The sequence below is a fragment of the Volvox carteri genome (assembly GCF_000143455.1).
Source record: "Volvox carteri f. nagariensis unplaced genomic scaffold VOLCAscaffold_104, whole genome shotgun sequence".
In the NCBI taxonomy this organism is placed as follows: domain Eukaryota; kingdom Viridiplantae; phylum Chlorophyta; class Chlorophyceae; order Chlamydomonadales; family Volvocaceae; genus Volvox; species Volvox carteri.
In genome coordinates, this window is record NW_003307647.1 from 58,768 (window position 1) to 85,567 (window position 26,800).

The following is a 26,800-nucleotide window of genomic DNA, read 5'->3' on the forward strand; positions in this document are numbered from 1 at the left end:
TGAGGATTCAAAGAATCTGATTTGCCGATGAATTATAGTGCTTGTAGTTTGGCGCGCTGCAAGCGCAGTGCGGCGCCCCGTTCCGTGCGCTTTCCAGGATTACCACAGATTGATCTTCTTTAAGATCAAACCAATACAAGCTTATAAATTGTATGACACGTAAATTATTCCGCATACATACAACAACATGCCAGGTTAAGTTGCCCCAACCGTCATTGCAATTATGTGATGTTAACGACATGATTTCTATGGCCATATTAGCATATCTGCTGTTAGCCGTTGCGTCCCCACATCCATGCTTTGCCGGTTTCAAATCCCTTTGTGTCTGCCACATCGTCAAGCAGGTCGCCTAGAACAGCAATACGTTAGCAATGAGTCGTTCCCACTACTAGGGACATTCCTGTTTCCTCGCCAGAGCCTATTCCTTAAAAGCGAATGATCGAGCTGCAGTAAAACTGCCCTCAAGCATATCTGCAGCAGAGGTCGTAAACCCGCTTGCTCTGTAACTGCAACAGGCAACCAAAAAGACCAAAGCCCAGGGTAGAGAGATCGATGCGATCCGAAAATCCGGAAATGGCTGCGGTAGACGGCGGACGGCAAGTCGTCATAACTCCGGCCGACCTCATCGCGATTAACGATGGCCGTGGTGTTCGCCGGCGGCTAGCGGGGGGGACCGCCGTCGTATTCGCCACTGATCCTGGCGGGGCGGACTTCTCCATCGGCAACGCCAGCAGCAACGGAGGCGGAGGCGAAGGCAATGGTTGCGGACCAGGCTCTAGAAAAGGCAGCAAGCATTACTCCCTGCGGCAGTAGGTCGGGACAGCAGCTCTAGCGGCCCTCACTACGGGAGTGAATGAATGCTGTAACAATGCCGTACATATGCCGTACGCTTGTGTTTGCGTGCCTGTGTATGTGGGCTTTGTATGTCCCCAGGGCTTTGGAACCTGGACCCAAAAGTATTTCTTGGGCAATGCACGTGACGATTCCCACCAATGCCGCGGACATCCCGTGTTGCCGTACGTTCTAGGTAAACGACCTTGCACCGCTGTACTGCCCATGCGGGTGTGTCGTCCCCCGAAATGAAGATACCGCCACTGCTTGTGCTGCTGTGGCTGTTACAGTTCCCGTCATTATCCTTGCTGCTACTGCTGCTACTGCTGCTGCGCCCGCCGCCGCTCCCTATCACTGCCACAGGCGTGTCGCTGCGCGCTGCGGGAACGGGCTGGACGTGGCCGCTACAGCCATTTTCCTGCTACAGCCAGCACTGGCGATGCTGTTGCCAGGGATGAGGGGCCTGGGGGCCGTGCCCGGCAGCCCTATGAAAGCGGCCGCCATTCTCGGTAAGCAGAAGTACGTACGTACGTACAGACAGACATACAGACATACAACGGTTTAATAAACACCCTTCCCGGTGTAGGCCTTGTCTTCCGAAGTCGCTCCTTCCCAGCGCCGTGTTCTCTCTTGTTAATGCCCGCAAACCCGCCCCCGGGAATGCTCACCACCACATACAACACCACCACCACTAACATTCAACATCACCCCCACGACCGCTCCGCCTCAGGTGCGCTGCTGCTGGCCCGCCGCATCCTGATCTTTCGGCGCTGGCGGGACGAGCACATGCACGTGCCCCGCTTCATCCTGTGCTTCGTGGTCATGGTTCTGGAGCTCAGCGTGGAGAATGGCGTCGTGTGGTGGGCCGGGGCCTGCGGGTGGTGCGGGTGGTAGTGGCTGGCTGGCTACTTGCGGTTAGTGTTTCCGCTAATCCCGTTGCATGGTTCCCTCTGCCCCTCACACGCCAACAACATCCAGGCATCCAGGCACAGCCACAAAATAATCCAAATCCGGCTTCAGCGTAACGGCTACATCCGTCGCATTGCTGATGTGCGGAATGTAAACTGCCCTTACAAACAGGTCTATAACCCCTTCCATGTCGTCTTCGCGGCCCCTTTCCACCACCTCATGTTTCCCCCCGCCATCTTCCGCCGGATATCTGAATGAATGAATAAATAAATGGATGGATGAATGAAGGGATTTTCCGTCCCGTAAAGCTCCCTTACAGCCCTTAGGGCTGTCTAAACCCCCAAACCCGCTAAAAGCACCCGGGACCGCTAATGTTGGCCCATCCCGCCCCAACCCCCCCGCAACCCCCACATTGGGTCTGCAAGGCTTGTGTCAGCCTGGGACCAGCGCAAGTACGACAATGTCCCGGGGCTGCAGGACAACGTCGCGATTTCCGTTCGAGCACTCTCTGCCCTCAGCCCCGCGGTCCGCTGGCTGGCGGCGGCGAGGGCAGCCAACATTTTACATTTCCTGGCCGCATTGCTGATGCTGGCATTTTCCGTACTGTGGAATCAGGTGCCGTACTCTGGATTTGGAATCATGTCACGCGTCGTGCTGACGGTCGCCGCGAGCCGCGTGTTGCGCATGGCCTGCTTCCTAAGCACCGTGCTGCCTAACCCGCGGCCGGGCTGCTATCGGCGGAGATTCCCGCCCGTACCGGAAGGCTTATGGGACACAATCAAGCTGGGCTATACAACCATCCGAGGTTTTGGTGGCTGCAACGACCTGATTTTTAGGTACGATGTCCGTACGTACGGATGTACGGACATGGGAACTAGAAGGCAGGAAAAATTGGGGATTTATTGTACACTCAACGAGCTGTCCTTAGGGGCCTCCTGCAATACACACAAGTTCCATCGCCCGCACGGCGCACACGGCGGTGTGTTGGTGGTGGTGGCTGAACCGATTAACCCGTGATGATGCCGGGAGGAGCTTTCCTTCCGCCATCCTTTCCCCCCCACACACACACACACAAACACGTCCCCCCAACCCCTCCACACACAAAATTCCACCATAAGCCCTCTGAAAGTCCAATCAAACGGTAAAAAAACGGACCCGCTTTCTCTTGGCATGTTGCCTTTGCACAGTGTGATGCTTTTGTAATGCTTGTAGTGTGCCCGGGTGATGGCCCCCCTCCCCCGTGGTGTATACGTTTACATATTCATACATGAATGTATGTATGTAGCGGCCACGGCGCCTTCTGGGTGCTGGCGCCCCTGGCCTTCCGCACGTACTACCCTGGCCGTCGTGTGTGTGTTTGGGTGCTGTGGCTGGCGCTGGCACAAGCTTGCGTGAAGGATGTGGTGGATGAGCAGCACTACAGTGTGGTGAGTGGGTGGCTCGGGGCCGGGGTTGCGGGTTCGAGATGGAGAGGATGGAGAGGGGAGAGAGATAGAGGGGCACACGTACTCAAGCTGGGTGAGGAGGAGTATTAAAGGACTTCTTTTGGGGCCTTAGCTCTTTCCATACCAGCTTACTTGGCTTTTAGGCAGAGCGACATGTATGCTCCGCGTGCATGGCTACGTACGCACGTATGTATGTATGTTCACAGGTAGTGCAGATATGGATGAAATATTTGTCCATATATCCACACGTCATTCACACGAACGCGCTTGCTACTTTTGCTGTTGATTTTTTGGCTTTTCGGCATCCTGGCGGCATTCCGGCTGGGTCGGCTCACTTCTCCCAGTTTACAAGAATGGCAAATCGACATCATCGGGCAATATGGCATCAGGCTCAGCGGGGTTGCCCCGGGTGCATCAAGTCAACCCGACTCACCAAGTCCCCCCCAGCACACACACACACACACAACCCCCCCCCAGCACCCAACACGCTGGAGCCCACGATTGGCCGCCCTCCCTCCCGAAACACACGTACACACACACATCTCCACCGCTCAAGTCCCCTCCCCCACCCCACCGGACACGTCAACACAACCCATGCTGCGGATGGGCCCCACATTGACGAGGGCTCGTGGGGGCCCACGTCGGTGGCTCCTGTTTGCGGCCGGCTCTCCACCTCCCCTCCCTTGATGCGGCGACTGATGGCTGGAACGGTGGTTGGTCCGCGGTCGCGGTCTCAGGACATGCTGCTGGCCGTGGTGGTGACGTGGGCGGTGTGGGACTGGCTAGCCTGGGTGTACCCCGCGGAGGAGTCCGTGCTGCCTCACCGACCCGCCGGGGCCCCCGCCGACAAGATAAACCCAGCTGTGGTGGGCCTTATCCTTGCCTGCCTGGCCGTTGCGGGCGTTATCGTGATTGGCGGCAAGGCATGAACTACGGAGTGACGTTTAGGGCGGGGAGAGAGGGCAGGCTGTGGATGCGCGGCAGCCTCCTGTAGCACCTGGAGCCAGCCGAAACCCCTTTCGTGGTTCAGTTGACAACCGATGGTTGGGTATGTGTATGTGTGTGAGGGGGAGAAGGTTCCGCCTTGTTGGGAAAGGATGGGTGTGTTTTGTGTGTGGGGAGGGGGAGGGTGGGATAGAGGGACTGCTATCGAGGTTCTTTGGGTGAGTAGTAGGTGAGGGATGTACTTGGTTCTGCGCAGTCCATGGTCCCCGCGCCTTAATGGACAACCTCGCATTTGTGCGGAACTCGTAAACTTGTAAAAACTTGTAACGGCTCCCTTCCAATCTATTTATCCTTTTTCTTCCCGACATCGTACCTGTTCCATAGAGGTACGTGTGTTTGTACATTTACAAGTGTCGGGTTGCATACTTCCTCGCCGCGTTAGGTGTAAATTATGCATCCTAAAGGTGTGACCGCGATGTCCCTTGCGGTGAATGGTGGAACTCACGGCTGAGGCCACACCTGTCTTTGAAAATGCACCAAGCACTTCGGCGGACTGCTCTGTTCAACTGCAGAAGTCATTCATGAGCGCCGTAATAGCAATAAATATGTCTGACCTGCAAATCCTCAGGCATGCTGCGTGCTGAAGCGCTTGATGGATAGTGCTTGCCAGGAACGCCCTTTTTGGTTGATCTGGCTGCATTAGCGATTATAGCTTATTGCCACAACAGGTGGCTTAGGGAGCGGCTGGTTCACGTCCACGTAAAGCTCGCTTTTACAACACTCTTCCCAAGTCAGCTTTGCGTGCGAATAAGCCAGCCGTTAGAATGCCTGTACGGCAGCTGGATCTATCCGGGTTGGCTGTTGGGGCAGTCGACTTGATACTGATTGCTTTAATCTCTTCTGCCTATTGTTGTCAGGTCAACATATTAATTTTATTGGTGTGTCACATGAAATTGTTGCAGTAGGCTCTGGCCCCCCTTGATATCGTTATAACTATGGTGCAGTGTCTTCGTAATAGCCATGGGCTGTGGCAGATTTCCCTAACGTTGCTCCCTGGGTTGTGACAGCTGCTTATTACGCAGTGATCTGAAGTGATATGTGCCTGAATTTGTGAGATATGCCCAATATGACTCACATTTTTGTGGGGCCATCTTGCCCTGCGTCGGGACTTCGCAGCGGCCAGGGATGCAATGGCATTATCAATTGGCCTATAAGATTTATAGGGCCATGTATGTATCAGCGACGCTACCTCTCGCCATGCGTTCAGAGACTTACCAACCACACGACGACGGACGGTTGCTGTTCATCATTTCCGCGGATTCAACTACGAGCTTTACCTGCAAGTAGTACGTTGCCAATAAACATACAACGTTATGATCCGGTTGACAGCGACTTGGATGATGGTTTGGCAAAAAGCGTCGAAGCGGAATCGCTGCAAATCCTTGAATGGCCAGCAATTTGCAAACAGGTAGACAAGTAAACATCACCTGAAAAGTTACAGGGTCCAGAGCCTCTGTGCGCTAGGGCTTGAACCCCCCGCTCTACGCGGTTCCCCCTTCTTTTCCCGAGCCGCGTAGGTCGCATGCTTCTGCGGCACCAGCGTCGCCGCAGAGCTGGCAGCCCGTGGCCAACTTCCCCGAGGTCGCAGCCGGGAGGAGAGCGAGCTGCTGCTGCAGCAGACAGCGGAGGCCTTGGAGGCCAATATCGAGTACGTGGCTCCCTTCTCACTTTTGACAGACACCCACGTCGGAGAGCGCTGGTGCTTACTGCTCTAGGATAGAACCAGTTCCTGTTTACATTCCTAGAGAAAAAGCAAAACAGCTCACCTATCTCTGTGAAACCGTGTGAGGCTTTTTGAGGAAGGACGCCCTGCCTGTGGTGTATATGACCGCATCGCATCTGGGTCACGTGCGCGCTGAGGCCCACATACCCTTTCCCGCTTTCTGTACTCTTTCACGTTTCGTAAGAAGCTGTATACGTATCCTTCACATCTTCTTTTCATGGCTCCAGATGGCAGCGATCGTCAGGGGGGCAAGGCCCACCTGACCCCTTGTTGTGCTGTTGTGCTCACCGGCTGCTATGTGGGCTTATGCAGACGATGGTGGGTAGCGCATGATAGCAGCCACACACATACATACACACGCACACACCCTACCATACCACAGGGGCCCCCGACGGTTAGTCTCTCTCTCTCGACCTCTAATCTCCTTGTCGGCCCTGACCCTGCCTCTCCCATATTTCTCGGCCGTGATGTCTCTTCTCTCCTTCTCTCTCCCCACCTCGCCCTCTATCTCCCTATCCCTTGCTTATACTCTTCTGGGCCCTCAGGGTGCGGGACTGTTTTGACATTCGTCCCGCAGTGGAGGCCGCAGCAGCGGGCGTTTGTCTGAACGCCAAGCAGCTCGAGGTGAGGACAAAGCAGGTGGTGAGGCGGATATCCCCATGACGGAGGGACAGACCCGCAAACTACTCTCTCTCCCTCTTTTCCCCCCTCCCTCGCTCCCTGTTCTTCCCCCCCCACACACCTCTCCTTCTCCCAAGAGCCTCTGCACCATCTCTCTCTTTCTGTATTTGCATGTGGGCCGTATGCAGGGTGTGGCGTCCACCCTGGAGTCCGCCTTCGCGGTGAAAGCAGCCGCCACAGCGTCCCTGCCCGAGACCGACCCACACGACGACTGCACCAACAACCCCAGCACCAGCATTACCAGCGGCATTGCTGCTACAAATACAGCTACTACTACTACTACTACTACTACGAGCAGCAGTAGCAACAGGGTTACAGGAGCTTTAGCTTCCACCCCCTCCTCTTCAACAGCAACTGCTTCCAATTCTCACACCCAAGGTTCGCCTCCTCCTGCTCACGCTCGCGGCGCTGATCCTCTTCCTTCCTCCTCCTCTTCCTCTTCCTCTTCTCCACCTGGGGCTCGGAGTCCCCCTCACCGCTATCGGTACCCTAGCCTGGCTGCCCTGGCTGAGGGCATAGAGGAGGAGGAGCGGACACTGCTGAGGGCCATACGGGCGTGTATCAAGGTGAGGGTTAGTGGCCAGGGAGGGGAGGGGGAAGCAGCGGGGAAAGGGGGAAAAGACGAAACACGAGCGAGTGAAGCTGCTGGGGGAGGGGGAAGGGGGTGGTAGTTTTTCGTGGTGCGTCCCAACCTCCGTGTGTCGTGCCCGATTGAGGGGAAGGGCCGCACACGTAGGGTAGGTTCAGGTTCTCACTCACGTGTCGCCTTCTAGCCCACGGCGCCGACTTTGAAGGGGGCCTTTTGCAACCCGCCCCCGTCCCCAACCCAACCCCTGCAAATCCTGTCTCTTCACACCTGCCCTCCCCCGCCAGTGCACCTTTGCAAATGCCCTCCCCGGGCCGCAGCCCTTTCCCCTCCTTCCCTCCCCCCTCCGTTCCTTAGGATGTGTGGAAAGCTGTCCCTTAGTTGCTTGCACATTACATGACGTCCCCTCCTTTCCCCGCCTCCCCTCCCCTCCCCTCGCCTCGCCTCCCTGTCTTCATGCCCCTCAGTTCGGCTCCGTGTGTGATGACGCCAGTGAGTCCCTTGCAGCAGTGCGGGCTGAGCGGCAGTCCAACAAGGAGCGGCTGCGGAAGGAGGTGGAGGGCTGGGCCAGGAGCATGCAGCAGCGGGGGGCGGCGGAGGCGGGGGCGGTGGCCATCGTGAGGGGGCGGTTCTGTGTGGGGGTCAGGGTGAGTGCATGTGGGGCGGGGCGGGTGGAGGGAGAGGGCCCGGTTGGGTGGTGGTGCAGGTGGGAGGAGAGGTCGGGGTGGGGTGGGGTGAGGTGTGAGGGCTGCGGAACTGACGGGTCTTGCGGCTTGGGTGGGCTGTAGTGGGGGATAGTGGGTGTCCTAAAAGGCCGTTGTGGGCCTAAACACCCTCCGCGGGCACCCTCTTACGCCTCTTGTTCTCCCGTTTCCGGCTTGCTAGGTTCTTCACATTCTCTACCTCTTCCAACGCCTCTTCACGGGGCCCCCCGCAGACACACACCCTCCTCCACCCATATGCATATGGCCTCCAATAGCGCGTTGATAGTTTTGGGGCTGGTGCTTCCCAGAGCTAGGGACGCAGTTACTGAGACCTCGTCGGACTCCTCCGGCGGCGGTGGTGGTAATTGTGTCGGTTGGTGCTTGGGACGTACTCCTCGTCATCGTCATCGTCCTCGTGTTCTGAAACAATTGAACCTCTTGCCTTCCTCACCTAGCATCACCCAGCAACAGCATGGTATGATTTCCCACCACCCTCACCTTCCCACCCCACCCCACCCCACCCCCGACCTCCGCAATACACATTCCCCTGCTACCTCACACAGTCTGGTCGGCAGGGTGAGCTCCCCCGCGGCAGTGTCCGTCTGAGCAGCTCCAGCAGTGGGGCCACCGTGTACATGGAGCCGCAGCCCTGCGTGGACCTCAACAACATGGAGGCGGTGCTGGGGGAGAGGGAGGAGCAGGAGGTGCAGAAAGTACTGGGATTGCTGTCTAAGATGGTGAGCTGGGGCTCGAGGGAGGGAAAAGGGAAGTAAAGGGAAGAAAAGGGAGGGGGAAAGGGGCGAGTGCGAGTCCGTTCGTGCGGCCGCACGGGTGGACGTATGCCACTGGACGGCACCCTTGCTGCTGTCTTTATCGGCCTTTCCTCAACGGCCTCCCCTACCCTAACCCCGGTCGCGCACCCTCACTTCTGGGGGCGATGGCTAACCAGATGCTCACAACACATGCGGCCATGCTGCTCCCGCCGCGGCTACCCCCCCCCATCCCCGTCCCTCCGTGTGTTGTACCCACTTCCCCGTCCTTATGTCCTCCCCGCTTCAATCGGTCCTTCCTTGCTTCTTGCGCGTGATTTCCCCCCCTCCCGATCTCTCTGTTCCCCCCCTTCCATTTCCCACCCAGTTGGGCACTCGTGTTCCCCAGTTGCTGAGCCTGCTGGGCAGCGTGACCTCCCTGGACTTGGTGGCGGCCAGGGCGCGACACAGCCGTTGGATGGGGGCCACTAGACCGGAGTTTGAGGAGTTTGGGTGAGGGAAGGGAGGGGAAGGGGGGTGAGGAGAGGAGGAGCAGGGCAAAGGGTTTAGGGTTGATTGGGGGGTGGGGAAGAAACGCGAAACACGTCATGGCCTCCATCTGCGTCTCCCACTCTCGGTGGCAACCTGCCACGTGCGCCTTCCCTGGTGTTGCCACCGACTCCTGGGGCCCCCCCCCGTCAACAACAACGACAAACATACAGGGCACACAAACCTGCTTGGAGCCCCCGCTCGCTGCGCCTTATCTTTTTTTTTTGCCCACGGACTCCACCACACCACACCCATGTCCACCATGTTCCTAAGGTTCATGTGCCTAAACATCTCCATGTCCTTCCCGGCGCCCCCCCTTCCTCCCACAACCTGGCCGCAACCAGGCCAGGCGCCTCCCCCCTCCATGTTCCGGGGGCCCTGCACCCGTTACTGATGCAGCGGGGCCTACCACCCCTGCCGCAAGCACCTTCGGTAAGGGGGAAGGAGGGGAGGGACATGGGGAAGTGGGGGGGAAGGGTGGAGAACTGGGCGGGATCCGAGGGCGGTGTTGCAGCGCAGCGCATTGGGTTTCAGTGGTGGTGGGAAAGAGCTGTGCACAAGGAGGAGGGAAGTACAAGTAGAAGCGGCAGAGCTTTGGAGGCTCAAACCGGCGCATAATAACAACAACAGCAAGTCTTGGACGGCGTGGTGTGGGGCGGATGAGGGTGAGTGAGACTGCGGTTGGAACTCACAATGGCGCTACCGCAACCGCACCTGCCCGCTTCCCAGCTAGCTCGTAGGCGGCAGGGCAGTGGAGGAGGGCGCGGGAGCCGTGAAAACCACACCACTTAAAGCCACCACAACTTCTGACTCGCCTGCCGTCAGTTTGTTTTTCCTTTCTCTCCTTCCCTGGCCGTACCTGTGCCTAGGTGGACGACAACCGCTTCGATCGGGATTTCCAGGCGGCACCCGCCTGGGAGCTGCGGAGGGTTGTCGTACCCGATGGGCCGCGGTCCGGAGAGTTGCCAGAGTACGGCAGTACGACAGCAGTTACGGATGGCGGTAGCGCTACTGTCAGCGGCAGTAGCAGTCTGCTGCCTCGCCCTCTGGATCTGCGGGTGCCTCCTGGAAAGGCTGTGGTGGCCATTACAGGTGTGTGGTAGTGGTGGGGGTGGGGGGTGGGGGGGTGTTTGGCGGCACAAGTCCGTGGAGTGAGGCTAGCCAGGTGGGGGCTGGGGTGGAAATGCTTTTTATGCGCACACTGTGTGTGCTTGTGGGGTCGTTGCTGAACTCCTCGCTGCGCCGCGCCGCTGTTAAGCTCCCCGCCTTGTTTCGAATGAAAACGTGTACTGTTTTGGGTCACTGAGCCTTGACTTTTTGTAGAATCGCTACGTTTTGCGCCGCTGGATTTCCCCTCCTTCCTCCTTCCTAGCTTCCTTTGGGGACCTTGGCATTTGCATCCATTGATGATGTCATGATTTATACCATACTTGACACCCTGACATGCCTGAAACTCCAAGTCCCCAAACTCCCCAACTCCCCAATCGCCACAGGCCCAAACACAGGCGGGAAGACAGTCACGCTCAAGGCCGCGGGCCTTATGGTTCTCATGGCTCAGGCGGGACTCTTCCTGCCCTGTTCCGAACCAGACCCTTCCTCCGACCCGTCACCTGCAGACACAGCCGCCAGTGGGATCTCCACAGCGACCCACGGGTCACCTCCCTGCCCTAGGGCCACCACATCTGGATTAACGCCCCGGCCCCGACTGGTGTGGTTCGACCGGGTGCTTGCGGACATTGGCGATGCGCAGAGTCTGCAACAAAACCTCTCTACCTTCAGCGGCCACATCCGCCGCATACGAGGGGTAGGTTGTAGGTTACTGGCGGAGAAATGGATTTGTTTGAAGGGCCGCCTGCAGTTGGTTTGAATGATGTATGTTTGTATGTATGTGGGTGGGTGGGTGGGTGGGCGGCGGGTGGAGGCCAGTGTAGGCGGGTGGGTGGGTGGGTGCGCTTCGAAGCGGGGACGGCAGGGAAATGGCCGAGGGGAAAGCCGAGCGCAGTCCGGACTGCTCTGCTCTGCTGTGAGGTGAGGTGAGGTGAGGTGAGGTGAGGTGAGGTGAGGTGAGGTGAGACATATTAAGTCTCTTCGAAAGGGAAAACCCTGGTAGGTACGGCATCCCCACCGTCCAACGGGCCCCCCCTCCACCACCAAGTGTATATCCCCGCTCCACGCGGCCATCCCTTCTTCCCCCCCGGCTTATCTGCCCGCCCTCCTTATACCCGCTCATCGTTTTGGACTCCGGCAGCTTCTTGGCAGCATACCGATTGGGTGTCAGCAAACAGTTGATATCCTTTGCTTCGCGCGCCATCATATGGCTGCCTACTACTCGCCCCCCGTCCCCCCCTTTTCCCGGCTCTTCCCGGCTCCTCCCCTCCTCCCCCCTCAGATTCTCGCAACCGCAGGCCCCGGCTCCCTGGTGCTCCTGGACGAGGTGGGCAGCGGTACCGACCCGCTGGAGGGTGCGGCACTGGCCCGGGCTGTGCTGGACAGACTGGCGGGACAGGTGCGGGGGGGGGAGGGGGAAGGCGAGGAAACGGGGTGGGGGAGGGAAGGAGGGAGGGTGATGGGGGGATGCGGGAGCGGGTGCGAGGGCCTGGCTAAAGGCTAACACAGCTGATTTGATATTGCGCGAGTTTGGAAAGTGTGCATTAAGCCCTGGCCCCATAATCCCCACCTCGCGCCCCACCTGTGGCACTGCTAGGCTCGTCTGACTCTGGCCACCACCCACCATGCGGAGTTGAAGCGCGCGGCGGAGGAGGACGGGCGGTACGTCAACGTGAGTATGGCCTTCGACACCGCCAGCCTGCGACCCACCTACCGGCTGTGCTGGGGGGCAGCCGGGGCCTCGAATGCGCTCGATATCGCGGAGGCGCTGGGCTTTGACAGGCAAGTTGGGGCAGGGGGGGGGAGAACCTTGCTTCTTGGACATGATCCATCCCCCTCCGTAACCACGCACACATAACACCGGCAGGTCAGTGGTATTGGAGGCACGCAGCGTGGCTGAAGCCCTGGCCGCCTCTTCTTCCTCTTCCTCGTCGTCCTCCTCGTCCTCGTCTTCGTCTTCAGCGCCTGGATCGGGGCAGGACAGCCACATAGCGGTGGTGGCGCGCAGTCTTGTACGTCAGTTGGACGAGACACGGCAGGAGCTGGAGGCTCAGCGGGCACTGAGGCAGCGGCTGGAAGCCGCACAGAGCCGGTTGCAGGTGGGCGGCGATGTCAGGGAGAGAAGATGCTCTAGGAAAGGGTTGTACCACGATCGGCGGAATAAAAAATTACCGATCGGCGGATGTCAGATCCCGTGATACACGCCATCCAGGACACAACAGGAAGCAATGCAATATGATCCCACGGACATGTTTTCCCAGGATTGACATTACTTCCCAACATCTGCGCTGTATCCCCTACTGCGGGAATCCCAAGCCTCAGCAAAGGATACATTGGCCGGCGCTTAAATGTTGTGTGGCAGTTTTTACAGTAACTTCTTTGTGTCTTGTGTCCGCTGTGTTGCCTGCTACTAGAGAAGTATTTACCTGCTCGTCTTCTTCTTGTGGCCCTAGCGGGGCGGGGATGTGACTCTGTGCCACTTCACTTCCTTTCGGCTTTTGACCAGCTATGTGGCGGTACTGCTGCGAACCCGGTTCGGCAGCTCGTGGGGTGGCGGGGTGGGGGGAAAGCTCGTCATGATGCGCACGTTATACTGATGAAAAGGATTAACTTCCAACGCGAAAAGCGGAGAGTGCCGGTGCCAAAGGCGAGCAGAAGCGGTTGTCCAGGTTCCCGCGGAAATTTGGCGGCGGCGGAGGAGGGGGGGCTCTGACGTCGAGGAGGTGTGCGGCGCACTGGCACATTTACCTGCACCCCTTTCACATGCACACACACACGCACCCCCCCACACACACAATCGCAACCCCCCCCCCTTCATCGTGTGTGGTTCGTCTTCCCCCCCCCTCACACACACACACACCCCACCACCACCAATACCAAACTCATCCTCTCCTTCTCTGACCTTGCAGGAGACCGTGTCCGCCGTGCGGGAGATGGAGCGACAACTCAAGTTGTCCCCGCGAGAAGTGAGGGGGGGGGTGGGTCGGGAAACGATGAAGGGGGGGGGGGCTTCCCTAGGGGGGTCCATGTAGTGTGTTAGGTGCGGGGGTTGCTGTCGGAAAGAAGGAATGTGTGATTGTGTGAGGAAGAAGTTGTTGTTTGGGGGGTGGGGGGGAGGAGGGCAGGGAGGAGGAGGGGTGTTGTAGGAGGAGTGCAAATGACACACCAGCCGACCGATGCCTTTTTTTACATTGTCCTCCTGGCTCCATCATGTTCCCTACTGCCCTCTATTCCTTCTGGGGCCCTTCCGCCCCCGCTCCCCCATCAAACCGCGCCTCCGTACGCCTCCTTGTCCCATCTCACTTCACACTTTCGCTTTGCTGACATGATCGCCTCGATCGGCGATGTTCCCTTAGTATAGTAGGACCTAACCGCTGATCGCTGCTGTTTGCCGTTGCTGCCAGATTGTCATGGAGCGGGACACTTTGGCTGCGGAGGTGCAAACAGCGCTGGATGCCTTCGCAGCGGGGCTGCAGCCACAGGTGCGAGGGCGGAGGCGTGAGACGGGGAGGGTATGCATGTCTGCATGTCCGCGTGCGCCCGCTCCTCTTATTTGGTGAAGCCGTGTGTTGCAGTCTTGTTAACAGGTTTTCTGTTAAAAGATTCCAACGAACGCAACCGAATGTAACTGACTCCAACTGACTTCGGCGCGTTCGTAACCGGGCCCACTGCAGGCATCAGTCGAGGAGGCTCTCAGGTACGGCAGCCGGCGAGAGGGCCCCGGGCCGCTCTCTCGGGGGGGTCCGATTGTGCTGAGTTAACGGGCAGATCAGGGCCACCACACTCCCCCTTAGCTTTGTCTCTCTCTCTCTCTCTCTCCGTCCCTCACTCTCTTATATATCCACATGCGTACATCTCCAACCTTTACGCCTCGCGACTCAACCCATTTAAACACACACACACACACACACACGCACGCACGCACCTGGCCCCGGCCCCGTTCATGTACTGAAACACACACGCCCCACCGGTAACCCGTACAGTCGCATCGAGGCGCTGATACCCGAGGAGGTCGCCGCGTACCGGGGACAGGGGTACTCAGGGGGAGGCGACGAGGAGGACATGTACGATGACAGGGCGACGCTGCGGCCCGGCGACCCCGTGCACGTCAAGCCGTACGGCGACATGGGGTCTGCGAAGGTGGTGTCGGTGAAGGGTGAGCGGTGGGCTGCAGGGAGGGGGCCCCCAGTGGAGGGGAGGAGGAGGATTGGGGGACAGACAGCAGCTGGTGGATCATCATGGATTGCGAACGGGCTGATCGACTGCACCTCCTCTCCTCCTCCACCACCTCCGCCTTCCGTCCTCTTCCTCTCCTCCTCCTCCTCCTCTCCCTTTCCTACCTTTCCTCCTCCACCCCCTCCTCCTCTTAGGTTTTCCTACATACAATTTACTGAAACTTTTAAAATAAAAGCGTGATATTGCCTCCATAAACTATTTTGGTAGATAATGTATTTTAATGGTTGGTTACAGGATTTGAAGTGTTTTTAAATGATTCAGGTAGCTTGTTATTAAATACCCTTTTTATTAGGTTTGGTATCAATCATTTTAGCATCCTCGAAAGGGAACGGTTTCATCCCCCCGCAGGCGACTACGTGACAGTTCGTTTCGATGCGCTGCCCTTCAGCGCCGGCGCCAGGTCGGGCCGCAGCAGGAAGTTCCACAAACGGGAGGTGCGTTGATGTAGGTTTGGGGGTTCGGGTCCGCCTTGACACCACCTCACCCCACCTAACCTCACCTCACCTCACCTCACCTAACCTAACCTCACACAGCCTGTTCAAACGCATCATGCCATGGCTACCTGCAATTGGCGTGTGTGCAACAGCAACCCCAGGGATTCCCGCGGCGGTGACTTTTCCCCCTCGCCAAGACCGCCAGTCCATCCCCTGCTTTTTCCCTCGCATTACATGTGCCTGTGGGCCCCTGGCCCCTGCATGGGGACGCGCCCTCCTGCCCCACCCTGCGCCCTCCTGCTTCAGGTCCAGCGCGTGGGTCAGGGCAGCGTGGGGCCGCTGCTGGGCACCAGTCCCTGGATGAGCGAGTACTCCAATTTGGACACTGACATCAGGAGGGTGCTGGGGGAGGTGTCGGCGGAGGAGCGGAGGGCGGCGGCGGAGGGTGGGTGGACGGAATGCGGTCTTGGGGGTTGAGGGACGGAAGGGCAACGCACGGCGCTGGTGGTTTTGTTTGTATGTTGCCGGATTGCAGGGCTGGCATGTTGTGCGCATGTTGGTGTTTCTTTGCCTCCGGGGCCGTCCATCCAGCACATGCACAGCGAAACCTGTCGAGGGTCTTTTAAGGGCGACAGCGCCTGCCTTCAAGAGCAGCGTTACCGTATCTCTCAAGCCCCCTATTACGGTGTCATCCAACAGCCCGAGTAGTTTCTGCCCCAAGTCCTCCTGACCGCCCGGGCCCCACCATCCCGGGTTGCGCTGTATTCCTGTGCTCGCAGCTGCCGCCCGACTCCGCTCGCAGCAGCTGGCGGAGGAGGCGGGGCACGCGTCGTACAGTGACCTGTACGATGCGCTTGATGTGGATGACGTGGCGGATGACCTGGACGCCCAGATTGACGACCCGGATTTGGACAGCCTGGTAGACAGCCTTGCAGGCCGCGAGCAGTACGAGGGGGAGGAGCAGGAGCAGAATCAAGACCCAGATGGAATGCGCGGACACGGATACCCCGGGTACGGCAAGTCAGGTCGCGGTGGTGATGACGGGGCCAGTCGGTCTCTGCCGCAGGGGGGTGCGTCAGGCAAGAAGCCGTCGGCTGACGGTAGACGCATGGTTGCTGCCACAGAGCCTCTCAACACCAGGAGCAGCAAGCGCACTAGCAGCAGCGGCGACGGCAAAGCTGAGGGTTTGGCGCCGCCGGTACAGACTGAAGAAAACACCCTGGACGTGGTTGGTGAGGTAAGTGTGTATGACTCTGGGTGTCAGGGCGGAGTGAACGCAGCAGCAAGGGGGAAAGGTCCTGTACATGAATGCATCAATTGAACCGGACTATCCGGTCAAATCCAGTGCAGTTCACTCCGAGCATAAGTTTTTGTGCGACTACGCTCGGTGCGTCGGTGCTTTCCTCTTCTGCTGGCGCTGCCTCGCCTGGCGGCGGTCCGCGGTCCACAGGTTCCGGAGCTGGCCGCTGCAGACGTCGACGACCACATACGCAGTGCGCCGGCCGGCAGCGTCTTCTTTGTCAGACACGGCATGGGTACGGGTGCCGTGCGAGACGCCGTTCAGTCTCTGCTGGCAAAGCGCCAGGTACCAAAAGGTCGCGTGCAGGAGTGGCGGGAAGCTCCGGATAGCCGTGGGGAAGTTACGGTCGTGTGGCTGTGAGGCTGGTGGCTGAAGTGGACACGGCGATCAATAGGCCAGATTTTTGGAAGGTAATGACCGGACTAGACCTCGCTGCGTTTAAGGCGTCCTATTATCATATTCGACGCCACGCGCGGCTAGTTTCGCTTTCGTTTGCTTCGTCCTTGTGTTCATGAAGGGTGCGTCCGGAGGCGTCTGTACGTCACCGACAGGTGGGAGCCCACGTGCGCTGGAAAGCGCCTGCAGGATGTTGTGTTGGTGTAAACATACAGGCTGTCGTATAGTAGACGCGGACCTACTGTACACGAATGACAGATGCGGTTTCATTAGGGTTTAAGATATGCGTTGTCATGGGCTGGATGCGGACATCAGGAGCCGTTGAGCACAGAGATTGGTGGGGTGATGTGCCTTGCCCGTCTTAAGGACCGCTTGCGCCAGATGACACTGGTCCTGATTGATGTGGGGGTTCGCGTGATAGCTGCGTGGTCCCGCGTGGCCCCCTCACGCTGTACCTATACGTGGGGATATAAGCGCTCCTCCTGCCACTGTATGGACTCCCTCATGGCGCAGAGTGGAGCAATGGACAACCTTGTTGAAGAGTATATTCAACTACCGAGCCCCTCTCTTGTTTTCAACAATCGGTTTGCAGTTAGAATGCAAGGCTGCTGAACATGCCCCGAAACAAGGGGCTGCAGCATAAACAGGTCATACAAGTTGTGGGACCCCGAGCATTTTTTTATTGCGGTATATGCCGTTGACCGTGTCCTGCTCCATGACGACTATAGCCCTCCTTGTCTCCGCCCAGACCCATCCCCTGATGGGTTTAATAGGTTACCCTCGAAGCTCCCCAGACCCCTGCCTTTAGTCAGGCCTTCAGGCCTGCGCACGCGCGCGACTGCCGTCAATCCGCCAGGTCCGAGATTACCCCCAAGAAATGACGATAACACCGAATGTTGCTGCTCTGCTACTGCCGCACCTGTTAGGTTGGTCCACCTCCTCCCCCTATCTGTGCACAGTGGGGAGGTCCCTGGAATTACTTCACCGCTTACAAAAAGCAAAGGAAAAGCTATTCCAGATACTGAGCCATTCACACGCGCATCATGACATTGTCATCTTCTATACCCGCTGAAGACAAGCGCTCGTGATTTGCAAGTTCGCAATTACGTCGGTCCTCCACAACGAGACCGTATAATGGCATTACCGCACGCATCATCACCATCCGTCTGCCTCATTACGGCGGTTTTCGTAGCCGTCGTAAACTTAGGGTTTTCCCTCTGACCATACACACTAATCATTACATCATCTCCACCGCTAACCCATCCCGCCACCGCCACTTGCGACCGCCAGGGCGGCGGCAGGCGGCTACGTCCTCCTTGCATCTCCCCTTCCATTTTCAATTTCGCAGCCCCTCCTTTCCAGCTCAACACCGGGATTCCAGGACCGCAATCGGCAGTGGTGTAGACAAACAACTGAGAGCCCGTTTTAAATCCACCACGCGTATCATTCACAGACATACCATATAAGCCTCTAACCTGTGCATGAGACATGACATGTCGCGGCAGGGAGACAGCTGACTTGCGCTAGGTAGCGCGTTGTAGAGGTACGGCCGGAATGTGTACGCTCGTCCCACCCTGATGATGGGCGTTGCGAGTATATTGCTGCCAGGTTCTCCTTCAACCCTACTGCGCTGAAGGCAACTGCCATCCGCCTTCATAATAACCGACACACAGCCGAAAACACGTTCTCACTCACACATAAGCACCCCCTCGAAAAGCGTCCAGTCCTGGTCTGGACGCGTGCCCCTCTGCCTGATCTCTCTTTCTCTCCCCTTTCCTCCTCAAATCGCTCGCTCTCCGCGCACGAGGCAGAGGAGGAGATGGATATAATTGCTATCACGCATCAGTTCCGCACGAGTCCAAGAACAGAGCAGCAGGCCGGCGACGAGGCCATGCCTCGAAAACGGTCTGCTCCGGAGAAAACGTTGGTTCATTCACTTGGGGGCTTAGGGAAATCCACTCACGGGTCGGGCCCACTCTTCCTTGTCAGCATCCGACCACATGACCATGGCCCGGTACGCCACCCTATCCAAGAGGACGCTAAACCGGCAGACCACGCGGGCGCCACTTCGGCAGACTAGTCAACTAACGCAGTGGCAGGTGCGAGAGGAGCTATCAGCACTTAGTTTGTGGGCGACCCACTGCCCTGCACTGCCCCGCTCAGAGCTCACAGGTGGATGGTAATATTTATGGGTGCTGCCCTCGACCACAGAGACAGGGGTGCAAGGGTCAGCGATGCCGCAGACGTCACCACGGCCTTGCCCTTCTTCGGAAATTCCGCCCCCGCTGCTGCTGGGGCCAGTTGCGTTTCCGGTCCTATCGTCCCGCACGTCGTCGTCGTGGACGTTCCTGGAGCACAGACGCAACACGCAACGATACCGGTTATGGCACGAAACGAAGTATGACAAGTCGTGACACAACACGGGGCACGGCACGTCACGATACAACCACTACACACTGGGCAGGGTCCAGCACGAGGCACAAGAGCCCGGTGAATCTCCATTCCAGAGGTGTAGATGCATAGACCCCTGTCTCAAACCCTCGCCTCCGTGCTGCTGTTGCCGCCTGGCCCTGCAACTACAAAGCACAGGGATGGCCCCCCCCCCTCACTTTCCCATCCACCACACCACCAGTCCACATCCTCACATGTCCAACACCTATCCCACCCAGCAGCACCAAGCCCTCACCTTCTTTCCGCCGCTGCAGCTCCGCCCGCAGGTCGTCCATCATGCACCGGATTTGGTGGGCACACAGCCCTCGCACCAGCCCCTTGACACCCGGGGGCACCGGGCCGCGAGGGAGGATGCTCTGCTCCAAAGTCACCAGCGACTCAGTCGGCTCCGGGGCTCCTGCTGAACAACAGTCGTAAGCAAAAGCGGCAGAAACAGCAGCTGGAGCAGGCTGAGGCCAGCAGGGCAATCCGGACAGCAGCAAGGAATGCACAGGACGCACATCTGCTATCGCCAGATTCCCACAGCCCAGCAACTCAAAACACGGCATCAACAGAGCCCACAACATTAATTTTCTCGGGCAGCACCACGATATCTTGTTGGTCGGTGGTATCATCCCCTGCTCACGGTGGTAGTGATGTTGGTGGTGGTGCAGAAAGCCTAGGAGCCCGGCGGCGTTGAAAGGCCCGAAGCCGTGAAAGTGGTGTTGCTGTTTGTGATGGTGGTCCCCACGCTGCAGCCGTTCTGGATGGTAGATGCTGTCCAGCGTTTCTTGGGTGAAGGGCTTGATGCGCCAGCACCCATCAAACTGCAGAGGCCATGTCCAAAGAGATTGGGAAACGGGGGGTTGGCGGATGAAGCAAGGGGGACGAAGGTAGCAGGAAAATATTTCGCATCGAACGGAGAGAGGAAGAAGAAAGGGGTCTCAGGCGATGTCAGTGTGCAGGCGTAATGCAGAACGTCCCCATCCCAGCTGTCCGTGGGATTTCTCCGCGACTCCATTATAAGGGCAATGGAGTGCAACTAGGTCACGACAGTAAGCCAGCTGGGGTAGGGAAACCTTGGGGACGGTACGCGAGCAGCGAAATACCCGGAAGGGGGTAGTCCACCAAGTGGTGAGGAGACTGCAGGTTGGCTGAAGCCAGCCACAACAGCAAGGAAAACGTTCCGCACTCGTACGCACTCGTTCGTACTCGGATCTGCACAGCGTCCAGCACACACAAACACGGCGACACGCGCGCTCCGCCGTCCGCCGGGCCAACCGTGACTCCCCAAAGGCCGGCTCTCCACCCACCTTGCCCTTCCTCTCCCCCTCGAGGTTTCCTTTCCTCCAACCCTCCTCAACCCTCCTCAACGGCCTCCCTCATACCTTTTGCATCATGCTCGGACGGGCCATTTGAAACTTGATCTGTATAAAAAATTACCAATTTACCACAAGACACCGGGGGTTCGCACGGCATGCCGAGGGGAGGGGGTCGCAGAAGCCCACTTTAGGAGGCAGGGAGGAGAACTAAACTGACAGCGATACCATGGCTGCCCAAACCCTGCCACCTCTTCGACAGCCCCACCCACCCTCACCATCGGAAGATTAGGACAGACATTCACATGGTGTACAAGCAGCTCCGGACCAGCAGTGGCCAAAGCAGTTCACATGCATGGCATGGTCAGTATACTTCCCAGGGGCAAGAGGCATCAGACACGCCCATGTCGGAGGATGCCCTCTTCGTCCAGCCTCTTAACGCGCGTCACATTCCCCCCAGGTGTATCCGTCCCGACCCGTCCATCACGGCCATCCGTTACAACGCAACCCAGCTCCAACACCACCTCATGGCCCCTCTGGTTGCGGTCCAAAATGACATCCATGCAGCGCTACCCATGTCCGGGTCCCCCCACCCACGGCGACGCGGGTGCTGGTTCCGGAGCGCCGCCTCCCGCTCCGACCCCTTCCCCCTACCGTTCGCTCATTGTCGTCCTCCCACACATGTAAGTGGGTCTCCTGCGAGTGGGGGGAGGGAGGGGCCACACGGAGCAGCCTAAACAGCTTAGAGGTAACGTATGTATATACACACACATATATATACCTGGTTTATCTGGGTAACCTAGGATATCCGCTTTTTCCCAAGTCACGCGTCGAAAACTGATCGGGCTTATGAACCATGTCACCCTCTGCAACCCACCACAACTATCGATGCGGCCACCAGCACCAGCACCAGCACCACCAAAAGCGCTACTAACAGCAGCTACACCTTTCCTGGAGGACGGAACGCCAAAGAGGCCCTTCTCGCCCGCACACACCCTCTCAAGCGCGCATCAGTGCATCAGTACTCGCATCGGTACTCCTTCAACCGTCCGACCCAGATCGACCCCAGCCAGCTCCAATTTCCCGCTTCGACCCAGCCCATCCCATCCCAGCCCCAAAACCCCAGTCCCGGGGCTTAGTCCGTTCCAGCAACCCATCCCAAACCCATTTCTAGCCCAGATTAGACAAGGTAAGATCAGCTCAATTCAGCCCAGCCGAGCAACATGCCGTGCCAGGTCGGTACCGCACACATGTGTCCATGAGGCCCTAGCCGCATCAAGACCAGGTAGGTGCATGCAAGAACTCACAAAGGTGACGCTGATGAAGAGGAAGCGCGTGAGGGCCCTATGGCCCACCTCCAGCTTGCGGCGCCCCTTCCCGTCATCCTCCAGGACCCGCCGGTACGTGCATTCCTGGGGTTTCGTGGTGGGTTGGGAAAGGTATACTATATACAGGATTGAACAGGGTTTCGAGTTACGGGGGAACATTTACGAGTTGAGGCAGACGTGGCGGAACAGACTGCAAAGTTGTTGGTTCGGGCGGCTAAATGGCGGGAAACAGAAGTTGAGGTGGATGTTAGGGAGCTAGACGCGTCTCTGCCATCCCGAAAATACGGGTGTGTGGCGTCTGGATGGGATGGCATTTCCATGGCGCGAAGCGGCCGACAGGAAGAAGATCTCCTGTTGAACCGCTCATAAGCAGATAACTGTTGCGAACGTTGGCAGAAGTGACATTAGCCGGGGGCTGCATTGCTAAAATACACCGTGCGGAGCGTGCAACTTTAAAACCCTCGCCGCGGCTCCGCACCTTGATTGATCGAAATATCGACACCGTGTTTGGGTCGATAAGAATTCTATATATGTCAGTTGGTTTTGAATCAATCTGCAGACAGCAAAAACGCAGAAGACGGTTGGTCCACGGGTTTGCCAAGGGAGTTCCAAGGGAGCATGTAAATACCTTTGCCCTAAGTGTAAGATTGTAAAGGGCTCCATTGCCCTCCGACACAGTAATCGTCTGGCCCTTCTCATTCCAGGCCTCCTGTGTATCCATTTGCGAATCACCAGCCTGGCTTCCTTCTTTCGCCATGTTGTGCACGTTTTACGCGTCAGATGTATCTCTCTGGGGAAGGAAAGCTAGAGGCCAGAGCTCAAGATTGCGACAGCTTGGTCCTGGCCAAGCGTCGACCCTTTTCCGAAGTACTACATATGAGTTCTACGAAGAAACAGATGTCTGAGGAAAGACACGCACCTTACCGATACAGGGCCTGAGTTTCCGTATCAGGTACCTTGTGTCGTTGAAGCCGCAATACACATTATGGCCAGTAATCCATCTTACCTGCCTACTGGAGTAGAATGAGCGGCTATTTTCTACTGCAGTTTCTTTTCTTATAGCTTTTTGCGTTGCCGAATTTCGTCCCAAATAACTAATTACCTTCGCGCCTGCCCAGCGCAGCGCGTAAGCAACCTATCATAATGTTCTTGGCGAGACGGTGATGCCAGAAATTATGGCTAGCTGATTGTTCTTTCGGAGTGATTGAAAAAAGTCCCCTGTACCATGCGCGTAGTCGCACTTGTATCCGGTGGCAAGGACTCATGCTACTCTATGCAATTATGTAAACAGCATGGCCATGACGTCGTTGCTCTTGCCAACCTGCTGCCGGAGGAATCGGCTCCTGACGAGCTGGACTCGTTCTGCTTCCAAACGGTGGGCCACCTGACCAAGGGCGTAGTGCAGGCGTGGATGCGCCCATATATCCTTGATATGCATAATTAATTATGTGCTGCGTTTGAGCTAGGATTGATCGTGCTTTTGCGGCCGCCTAGCACTTTGCAAAGCCCGCGCTCGACACCCCAACCATCCCGGCCTGGCCAACAGGTTGGGCATCAGCTCATCGGAGCATATGCGGCATGTATGGGAATACCGCTTTTCCGAAAGCGCATCTCTGGTACCAGCAGTGTACAAGACCTTGGCTACACGCCGACCGAAGGCGACGAGGTAGAAGACCTTTACCAATTGCTTGCATATGTCAAAGAAAATGTTCCTGGAATTCAAGCTGTGGCGTCTGGCGCAATCGCTTCCGACTATCAACGCCTGCGGGTAGAAAACGTCTGCAGCCGTCTCAACCTGGTGTCTCTGGCGTACCTATGGCACCAGCCTCAGCGTCTGTTACTCAGGTTCGCCCCTCTACGGGACCAGGGTGGCTATCTACCCATAGCCGTTGCGCGTCCTGCACACCCCACTTTCCCCTTCGCCTCGCTGCGTGTTGGCACCCCGACGCATGCATATTGGAGCAGCAGTCCAACCTTAGCTACACCTCTGGCTGTGCCTAATTCCCGCCCGTCCATACACAACAACAGCCAGCAAGCCTCGAAGGACATGCACCCGTTCCCTGAGTGCCTACCGAGCAGCGATTTCCTAACCGCCGGTCCGTTCCATGTCGCTCCGTGTCGTTTCGTGTCGTGTTGTGCCACGTCGCACGGGGTCGCCGCCCACCTACCTTCCTGTCCATCCATACCATGGTCACGCAGATTGTTGCTTTCCCACCGTGCTCCCGCTTGGCTGGCTGAATGCAGGGGCATGGTGGAAAGCGGCGTCGAGGCCATCTTGGTCAAGGTGGGGGGGTCTGGCCGCGGATTCGGAAACGCGTTAGGGCAGCGCCGTCCCTGTGCTGCTATTGCTCCTGATGGGTCTATCTTCTGGATGGTTCCACCAGGGACGGGTTTTCCCGCTGTTCCGGGCTGTTTCGGACAAGGGAGTATCCGAAGGCCGAAGACCTTTCCTTTTCAGAGGGGCCGTCCTTACTAATAGATTGATATCAATTAGCACTGCTGATTAATATCCGCACTAGGATTTGGAGTAGGGGGTTGTTAGGGGGTTCTTGTAGGCGTGTTGGGCACTTGTGACTATGTCCCATCCGCCCCTATCATTGGCCGGACGGATGACGTCCTGTCCCCGCCCCTGCTCGAGTCCAGCAGTGGCGTGTCTATGTGTGGCAGTCGGATTGTGCACAGAGCTCCCTCCCTCCACTCCTACCTCGCTTAACTAGCTTAACTTGCTCTCCCAATGAATTCACTCATTCTTCTCCTGAACCGCCGCCTGCTATTGTCTGGTGCCAGGTGGCCTGTCTGGGGCTGCACCCCCGGAAGCATCTGGGCCGCACCATCGCCGCAATGGAGCCCGCACTGCTGTCGCTGGCAGATGCGTATGGCTGCAACGTCTGTGGCGAGGGCGGCGAGTACGAGACCCTAACCCTGGATTGCCCCGTATTTACTCGGGGGAGTATTGTGCTGGATGAGTTTGAGGTGGGCCGGGTTGTGGGGGCCGCCCGCTTCGGCAGCAGTAGCGGAGAAGGAAGGGATGGGGAGGTGCCCGGTGCTGGTAAACAGCCACCATTCCACCGCCAGCCGGCACCGGGTAATGCGGCGATAGCGCCAGCGGAGTGCATGTGGGTGTGTGTGGGCCGGGAGGAGGGTTGGAAGGTGGATGGACACGGCGTCGGAACTCGGGAAGGTGAGCTAGGAAGGAGAGGACGTGGTGCTGCGGGCGCGTTGTGGTTGTGGTTATGGTTATGGCCAGAGGGTTATTTGTGGCTTAGGCCACTGGTCGCTGTTTATAGCCGTGTAAAGACCGAGAGTGGTGGGAGGAAAGTAGCATTGACTGCGGTGCCCTCGTGCGCTCCGGAATGATCCTTGCGAAGGTGCTGCCGAACGCACCCTCTAGACCCTTCCGGTCCTCCCGGGTATCACCCTGCCCTTCCCCCATCGCCGCAAGGAAACCCCTCCGTTTCTCGCCGCACTGCACAGATTGTCCACGGCACCAGCGACGTGGGCCACCTGGTTCCCAAGTCATTCCACATTGTGACGAAACCATGCTGGGAGGGCTGCGAACTGCCCGCGGACGTGAGGATTGTACCCGGGGACTACGTGGCGGCGCCGAGGTACAGCCGCTGCAGCGCATCGCAGCTGCCGCCGCTGGCTCCGCCGCCACTGCCGCCGGCCGTCGACGGCGCGGCAGCGCCATCGGCTGCGAATGCAATAGCGGCCGCTGCAGGCGGCCCGGCGGCGGCTGCCGCTGTGGACCCGCTACTGCTGCTACAGCCCGTGGCTCCCTCTAGTTTCCATGTTCATGTCTCTATGTGCAGCGGTCCAGATTATGTCCAGTTGGTGTGTAGGGCTGTGAGGCCAAAGTCGGCCTTGCCGTCGGACCTGACGGAGTGCGATACGACGGCGGCGCTGCATGCGTTACTGACGGCGGCGGAGCAAGGTGGGTGCGGCGGCGGCAGCGGAGCAGGGTGGGGGGAGCGCCCACGGAGATTCCCAGACGCCTGGGGATGGGAAGGAGGGGCTCGCCCTCCGAACGCTTGGAAGCGGAGCTTTGAAGGGGGCCCTGGGGCTGGCGGTGGATGGGAAAGCGGGAGGAATGAAGGGCTTATAGTTGCATGGTGGGAAGGACATGAATGCTAATGCAGCCGTAATGCAGCCCCCTAATGCAGCCCGCCTCTGCCCCTAAGGATTCCCTCTCCTCTGTCTGTAAACCAGGCTCAACAGAACTGAATTCCAGTGCTTGCTTTTTTCACCCATTGCCCCGCCCTCCTCGGCAGCTGTCTCTTTTGACATTTTGCCCTGTGACGCTCCGTGTCCTCTCGTGCTATGTGTGCAGAACTGGCCACTCAGCACATGGACTTGCACCACTGCCTTTTTGTTCACCTCTTCCTGGCAAACATGGGGCACTTCCAGGCGGCTAACGGGGTCTACTGCAAGTGAGTATAAGCCATGAACATCATGAATATGTTGCGCGCTCGCATACGGGCGATGACATTCCACACAGACGCGCGGCTTCCTTTCTCTTCCTCCCAGTTGTCCCCATCCGGAACCTCTTTCTACCTCGTTCCGATTTCTTAAAACCCCAATCCCCCCCTTCCCGATGCCTCCCGCCTCCTGCCGCCGGCCCCTTGCAGGCACTTCCCCAGCCGGGACCCACCATCGCGCGCATGTGTGCAGGTGTGTCTGCCCCAGCACTGCCCCGTCATGTGCGAGTTCCTGCTTGCCAGAGGAGCGGCACCGCCCGCCATAGCCGCAGCCAACACTGCCGCCACAGGCACGCTGCGGTCGTCCCCGCTGCCTGGTGGTGGCGGCGGTGGGGTTGGGGTGGGCCCTCCACCTCCCCCGTCACCCGTCAGCGTCAGCCGCCACACGCGGCGGGTGCTGCACGTGCAGAGCATCAGCTCCTGGGCCCCCAGCTGCATAGGGCCCTACAGCCAGGTGCGTGTGTTGGGGGGGACTGGCTGGCGGCTACAGCATGGCATGCTGTAAGATGTGGTGCACCATGAATAGTGTGATGGTGTTTGGAAGAATGGTATGGAGGTATGTGTGCGTGTATGCGTCTTGTGTGTTGGCG

The 26,800-nt window shown here is 58.2% G+C and overlaps 3 protein-coding genes across 3 annotated transcripts; 2 read left to right on the forward strand and 1 right to left on the reverse strand.

The window, feature by feature from the left end:
• Positions 1–84: 84 nt before the first annotated feature.
• VOLCADRAFT_121755 (uncharacterized protein) lies at positions 85–16,870 on the forward strand. Its single transcript, XM_002958712.1, has 28 exons — positions 85–809; positions 1,195–1,340; positions 1,562–1,691; positions 2,166–2,576; positions 3,026–3,167; positions 3,923–4,051; positions 5,708–5,838; positions 6,459–6,537; positions 6,672–6,775; positions 7,061–7,160; positions 7,648–7,827; positions 8,448–8,621; positions 9,022–9,146; positions 9,527–9,614; positions 10,052–10,274; positions 10,688–10,759; positions 10,799–10,986; positions 11,572–11,688; positions 11,887–12,075; positions 12,269–12,388; positions 13,199–13,255; positions 13,694–13,771; positions 13,964–13,986; positions 14,273–14,445; positions 14,874–14,959; positions 15,266–15,404; positions 15,739–16,196; positions 16,410–16,870. Exons 1-28 carry the CDS (start codon positions 553–555, stop codon positions 16,617–16,619), a joined length of 4,329 nt encoding a protein of 1,442 aa, XP_002958758.1. The 5' UTR covers positions 85–552; the 3' UTR covers positions 16,620–16,870.
• Positions 16,871–17,633: 763 nt separating this feature from the next.
• On the reverse strand, positions 17,634–22,605 carry VOLCADRAFT_108304 (uncharacterized protein). The gene is made up of 9 exons (XM_002958730.1): positions 22,361–22,605; positions 22,211–22,285; positions 21,712–21,816; positions 21,059–21,100; positions 20,474–20,512; positions 19,732–19,912; positions 19,342–19,545; positions 18,826–19,003; positions 17,634–18,130 (listed from the first exon to the last, which is right to left on the reverse strand). The coding sequence occupies exons 1-9, from the start codon at positions 22,487–22,489 to the stop codon at positions 18,103–18,105; spliced, it is 981 nt and encodes a 326-aa protein (XP_002958776.1). The 5' UTR covers positions 22,490–22,605; the 3' UTR covers positions 17,634–18,102.
• Positions 22,606–22,957: 352 nt separating this feature from the next.
• Positions 22,958–24,705, forward strand: VOLCADRAFT_32944 (uncharacterized protein; the record flags this gene model as incomplete). Its single annotated transcript, XM_002958713.1, has 4 exons — positions 22,958–23,107; positions 23,279–23,577; positions 23,977–24,016; positions 24,520–24,705. Coding segments are annotated over 4 exons (675 nt in total), but the record flags the coding sequence as incomplete, so codon positions are not given.
• Positions 24,706–26,800: the final 2,095 nt, after the last annotated feature.